Source organism: Saccostrea echinata, unplaced genomic scaffold, assembly GCF_033153115.1.
Source record: "Saccostrea echinata isolate AGI-Se365-2 ecotype Australia unplaced genomic scaffold, CSIRO_AGI_Sech_v1 ptg000062l, whole genome shotgun sequence".
Lineage (NCBI taxonomy): Eukaryota > Metazoa > Mollusca > Bivalvia > Ostreida > Ostreidae > Saccostrea > Saccostrea echinata.
Window position 1 is genome coordinate 2,785,640 of NW_026889811.1, and position 7,049 is coordinate 2,792,688.

The 7,049-nt window shown below is 37.4% G+C and overlaps 1 protein-coding gene across 1 annotated transcript; it reads left to right on the plus strand.

Moving 5' to 3' along the window:
• Window positions 1-804: 804 nt before the first annotated feature.
• On the plus strand, window positions 805-6,776 carry LOC133175382 (uncharacterized). The gene is made up of 4 exons (XM_061310478.1): window positions 805-1,042; window positions 4,294-4,428; window positions 5,986-6,288; window positions 6,458-6,776. Exons 1-4 carry the CDS (start codon window positions 856-858, stop codon window positions 6,619-6,621), a joined length of 789 nt encoding a protein of 262 aa, XP_061166462.1. The 5' UTR covers window positions 805-855; the 3' UTR covers window positions 6,622-6,776.
• The last annotated feature ends 273 nt before the right edge of the window (window positions 6,777-7,049 follow it).

A 7,049-nucleotide genomic window follows, 5' to 3' on the forward strand; every position in this document is an offset into this window, starting at 1 on the left:
ATGAGCATGTAAGTCCCAATCGTGACCCGGACCCTTATATACCTAGGGGAGCCGGACAAAAATTTCATCTATTGATAGAGATCATGCAACTGCTCATTATGATCGGGAACATTTCGTTCAATATATTAGAATTCATCATGTTCATGGGTTTCAGGTCGTAACTTTATATTACAAACCCAGGACCTGAGCCCTGGACACAGTTGACTGGGATGGGAGGTGCTATCATAATTTTTGTGAAGGGCAAACAGCTTATAATTATAAATATCTATTTCCTGCTTGAATTCCATCTGTTTGGGGTAACTTCAATTTATGTTTAGGCCAAGCTGGGCCTGAACCCTGGATCCATGGGTCATGGATCAGAATTTTGATCGAGGGTCAGCTGCTTAATATAATCATGTAATTTAATTGTTTGTCTGCTTATTACCAATGATAAAGAAGACTGAAAAGAAGAAAAGTAGGTCAAACTTCAAGATTAAGGTCAAGGGGTAAAAAATCATAAAATATTTGAAAAGCACTTGTAAGTAATATATTATACATGTGAAATATGAAAGCCCTTTCTCTTCTCATTCAAAAGTTATGACCAAGGTTAAAGTTTCTGAGACAAACAGACTGACAGACAGACAGACGGACAGAGTGACAGTCAGACGAATGAGATTTAAGGTCCCCTCGCTTTCAGAAACGCGGGGGACAATAACATAAGTAAGCGCAATGACAAATAGTAGATTTTAGTTTCGATGATAATTTTCCGTTTCTATCCGGAAAGGAAAAACTAGATTGATTGTTACCAGAAACGGTCTCTCAACATCCGTTAACCTTGCCAAGACGGTTTTCGTAATAGTTTCAAGTTTGGCGACAATGTCGATGTTTCCAAACACTATTAGAGCCCCTTTAGGCTCGGCCGTCTCAAGACTTTCGCACACGGTAACTAAAAGCAATACAAGACCATTAGCCAAGTTTCAAACGGCAAATATTCCAGTTATAGGGAAGAGTTCTCCTGAATTGCAGTCTTTCAATGCAAGGGTTGCCGCTGTCAGTTGTCTGTGTACGTATTTATTTTTATATGCCACCATCAAACTTTAAATTTCAAAGACTTTAATAGAATTATGATTATATATCAGTCGGTGCCACATGCCGCCTTTAGCCAATAATTTTATCAATAAAGTAAAAAATAAATGGTAAACAGGCTTAAATCATACCAGTGAGCGTGGCGAGCGAAGCGATAGGATAGCATTTTTTACTCCACAACTTCCCTACCAATCATTTTAATCCCATTTCTGCACATCTTGTTTATAACCAGCGGTAGCTGCAGAACTGTAACTCTCTGATTGAGAAAATTCGGACAGATAAACCAAAGAGCTACAGATCTAAGCATTGTAGAAACCTTCGATTTATGCTGCCGTTTTTTGTTGCTCGCATCTGGTATTATTTCTTGTATTTTATGTGTTTCCTCAATTCACAAATGGTATCTGATAATTAATTATATATTTTACTCCCATTCTTAATACTTTATTTACCTTTCAACAGTTTTAAGTGGCCTTATGGTCTTGGTACATCATTTAAAAAATTTCCTATCCCGACATCCATGTTGGGAGTCATGCCAAAAAAGATTTTAAAGAACATCCATTTGCCGAGAAAATGTGAATAAAAATGTCTGGAGGTTCAAATATCATGTATATTCACTTGTCTATCAAGAAAACAATATGTAAAAAAAAAAAAAATGAGATAAATAAAACCGATCGGTTGTAAAATTTTAGCATTACACCAACATGGAGCTCGGAATGCAATGGTTTTTAAACTAATACTCCAAGACCACACATACGGCCGTTTGGAACCATTGAAAGGTAAATAAAGTGTCAGGAATGGGTAGTGACGGGAATCCGTAAGAATTTCATAATCGATGATCGGGCTACTGTAACTAACTAATTATCAATTATAATCGGCAGTGTTCAAAATTCAGAATTATTTTCTATGTGTCCAAAGGACCCACAGATAAAGGGGCTACACGAGCGTAGGACCCACAGATAAAGGGGCTACACGAGCATAGGACCCACAGATAAAGGGGCTACACGAGCGTAGGACCCACAGATAAAGGGGCTACACGAGCGTAGGCCCCACAGATAAAGGGGCTACACGAGCGTAGGCCCCACAGATAAAGGGGCTACACGAGCGTAGGCCCCACAGATAAAGGGGCTACACGAGCATAGGCCCCACAGATAAAGGGGCTACACGAGCGTAGGACCCACAGATAAAGGGGCTACACGAGCATAGGACCCACAGATAAAGGGGCTACAGGAGCGTAGGCCCCACAGATAAAGGGGCTACACGAGCGTAGGACCCACAGATAAAGGGGCTACACGAGCATAGGCCCAAAAGTAATACCATCAAATATTTTGTAAAAATAAACTTTTATTGATGATCTCGGTAAGTTTATCGGTTCATATAAAATATGTCAATTTAACCATGCTAACATTTTCTGTTCTTAAGGACCCTCTATCACTAGAGGAAAATATTTTTTGGACATTGAGAAAATTATAGTATGTAAAGGTGTAAGTATCGAGCTTATCTATCACATTTTCAACATAGGGTGCATTTACCCTCAGGAAAAATGTTCAAAGACAATGAAGTACTGATGAACATATATCACAGTTGTTTACTAAAGTGGGCAAAATACCCTGGAAATGAAGTGTTCTATCTATTCATCTTGGCCTATTAAAGTGTTATGAATGCTTGATTTCATCACAAATTAAGTAATAAACTGTACATTAAATTTATTTTATTCTTGATCAAAGGGTAGATCACTCTTTCTGCATAAAAATACCACAAAATCAGAACTCCCTAGTGTGCAGTGTATAGAGAGCTCTTAAAATCCACGGGTAGAAAATTATGCAGGTTTCTTAGAAAGCCACAGTGTTAATTAAATGTGCTTAAAGTACACTGGGACAAATTTTTCGCGGAAAGTTTGTAACCATGTACATATAGCATAAATTTATAAAATGCGAAAAAATTGAATCTTCAGTATCTAATTGAAAGGCATATGAAAAGAAGAATTGATATGATCTGATAAAAATAACTAGTTTACCCATCTCAAATCTATTTTCTTTTAAAGACACTCATTGGTCAATTTGTTTAATATATCCAATCAAAATGCAGGAAAGATATAACAGATAATGCAAATGCATAAACCAACATTTGTTAACTCAACTTCTTGGGCCTTTCGACAAGCGTTAAAAAAAAGAAATGTGTGTTTTTCCAAGCTTGTCAGAAAGGTCTGAGAAGATGCAATCGACGTTATCTTGCTTCCCGGCAAATCATCGTCGGGACAAAATTATTTCAAGGACCCATTTAGTCATAGTGTTTGTGAGTCCTTCCGTTTGTACATCAGCACAGGACCGACAGACCGACGCTAATTTTGAACACTGATAATCGGACATTTACAAAGTCTGTCAATTTAGTTTATGAAATGGTAAGAATGGGTGAATAACTACTTCCTGTGGTGGTCCAGCTGTAGTTAGAATAATCTAACTGTGTCTCGGGACAAGCCTTAGTTGTTAGGGTAATGTCATTTTAACGATAGAACATTCTATCTAGTCCAGCTGGTTCTTCGTTCATTTTGTTGAATTCAAAGTACGTCCATACCCAGAAATGAGCGTTGTTACCCGGGTATGATTACAATGTCTGTTCGTCTGCACCATAACGATAGACAAATAAGTTAATAGACAAGTCACAGCTGGAATATTTGGCTTAAAAATTATTACGCTTGTAAAATAAAATAACCCGATTAATCGGAGTAAAAATTTTGTAATCGAGCACTTGGATTATGCTAGCAATGGACTGATTTTCGATTATAAATGATGATTGGAACACCACTAGGAATGGGAGTAAAATATATAATTTATCGGATACTATGTTTGAAGCAGTGGAACGCATAAAGTAAAAGAAATAATACCTGAAGTGAGCGACAAAAAAGTGGTGGCGTAAATTGAAGGTTTTTACAATGCTTGGATCTGTAGCTCTCTGGTTTGGTTTGGATTCTCTATGAGTCTCAGTTGGAGTTCTCCTGTTGTAAATTTTACTTGTATATTGATTTAACTGAAATTAGTAAAATTCTTAAGGGATTAATATTTTGTTCATTTTGTGTAGAATTCCAATCTTCCTATGCATAGATCACAAATTTCTCTGGTGTGTTTGTGACCAGACAATGTTTCTTGTGGTGGAACTACCTTTAAAGGTATAAAGATGTCACACAATTGACGTGTCAGTATTCCTTACAAAGTGCTATTTTACTATCTGCAGCAAGAAGAGGTTACCACACGGACCTCCCAGAACCGGACTTCTCCAAATACAGAACAATATCCTCCCAGAAGGCCAATGTCCCGAGAGACACGAATGATACGACAAGAAAGATCTTCTCCTATACTTTAGTTGGAGGTATGATGTTATAAGTATTAACAGCTATCATTGACTCTTTTCTCTTCTTGATGTAAGGGTATGGTGTTCCATATGTCACAACAATGGTCGTGTTCTGTTCAGTCAGACACAACAAGATTTTTTTTCTATTTACAATTTTTTATCTATAAATAAAATCAGTATGAACGGTATTAAACCATATTTATACAGTTATAATTTACAATATGTATATCTTAAAAGTCTCTTTCAATCCACGTCATCCTGGTGTTCGCTTACAACCATGTCCAGACACGCCCCGTTTCACGACGGACTCCCACCAACTGGCTCCAAGTGGGTCTCCAGTCTGTTGAACGTCATTGCCAACACACACATGACTAGATATTATCAGGATTATATCAGGAACCTTTAAATTAAAAAACATTTTTAAGTCACAGGTTACATATACCTTAAATAAAACTAGTCACCATTGACTATCATTGCACTAATGGCACACCATACAAACAGTAAATCTAACCAAACACTGTTATATATATAGACAGCGTTAAGAATACACAATTTCTTAACACAAGTGGTTTTAAAAACTAAACCCACGACACCGACTGTATAAGAGGCAAAAAACAAAATACACTGCGTGCGTACATAACTTAGTACATGCACAAAACCAGAACATTACAGCATGAGTAACTCTACTCAGCAAAACTTGTATACGTAAACAGTAACAAAAATATTACTTAACCCATTTTCTTACAAAGTCAACAAATCTTAATGCAATAACAAAATACTAAATAATAAGAAAATTTAACTTACCCCTCATGGAGAAATGGTTACCGTTGTAAAAACTACCCATCTACACATCTTGGATTGTACGTCAAGCATGTAAAAAGTACGAAAACGTGGACCCCGGCTACATGGTCAGCAATGCAGCGATTTAAATACTCCAAATACAATAGGCCGTAACTGACCAATGCCTGCAATTTCTAAATTTGAGGTTCATTACAGGTAACAGAATAAAGAGGTCCCGTAAATTACGGTTGGATCCCTGAGGAAGGCGGGGCCGTGATTTTGATTTTTAATACACCAGTACGATATCAAACCACCGAAACACTTTGCTGTCACAACAATAGTCAATCATTAATTACTCATTCAAAACGATGTCAGTATGAAATAGAAATAAGATAAGTTGCAGCACTGTGTCGGGTCCTATAAATTTAGAATTGCGTGGCTGATGGGTGTTGCCTTAATGCACAAGGAAAAATACGTAAAAATCATGAACATAAATAAAACAATAATCAGGATTAAATATTGATTGTGACACCATACAGTTACAGTAACAGGCTCTGTATTTAAATACACTTTAAGCATAATAAAGAAAAACTGTACCAGTTGATAAATTGAAAACTGTATACAGGCTTAATTTTGCTCCCTTTTTGCCCTAGCTCACTTGCAAACAATTTTCACCCCTTTAAATTCACCCAGATAATAAAAAAGGGATGAAAGTTTCCCTGTACTCAGTAGATTAAAGAATTAATCATGAACTATGTAACCTGAAAAATTGATGTATGTATTCTGGTTGATTAGGAGTGACAGCAGCCACTGCCTACATGGGTAAGGAACTTGTACAGGACTTGGTGGGTTATCTGGACATTAATGATGCCGCCAGGGCCATGGCAGTGACTGAAGTTAAGTTGACAGATATCCCCGTGGGAACAAGCATACTCACAACTTGGAAGGGGATGCCATTATTTGTCAGACACAGAACAGAGGAGGAGATAAAAATCGAGCAGTCTGTTGACCTCCTGTCCCTCCGTGACCCCCAGCACGACTCTGACCGGTCACTCAGACCCGAATGGATGGTGTTGATTGGAGTCTGTACACACTTAGGTAAAATAGAAATGTTGAAGTAATTTGAAAAAAAGAAGTTGATGCAACTCTTCTAGAAAAAAAAGATGTCTATGTCATTCATAAGATAGGGGGGAATAGTTTTTCTGTGAGGATTAAAAAATATTTATTTTTCTCTGATTTATTAATGTGCTTTGTATTTTTTTTTAAGGGTGTATCCCTCTCCAGGACCAAGGCGCACACCCTGGAGGAATGTATTGTCCCTGCCACGGCTCCCATTACGACTCCTCTGGGCGTATCAGAAAGGGACCAGCCCCCCTTAATCTTACAGTTGCTCCACACAAAATTAAAGGAGATTATCTAGTTGTTGGATAAAGTTTAGTTGTCAAGGATAATGTTTTTCAAAATGAACAGTTGGATGATGTTGTGTTATACGTTAAAGAACATGATGAATGAATAGAATGTCCTCAAAACGATCCGAGGAGTGATATATCTTGTTCTTAAAATGCATTAAATTATGTTTATAAGTATGTTTCTGTGTATCTTTTCTCCGTGCTAAAAAGGACAGCATTAAAAGTACAGAGATACTCGGATACAAGTTCAGGGTTGTTCCTAAGACCCAAGGGGCTAGTGAATTTCCCTGTCTAAAATGCTGTAATCCCCCAGTTATTCTGGTATTCCTCCTCAACTCCCTGTTAGTGGAGGAACCCCAGAGCCCCTTTTTCTTTTTTAATGTCCCCTGTTATTTCAGTTCTTAGGGACAACCCTGCAACTTGTACATTTTAAACAGGTTTTTGACACTC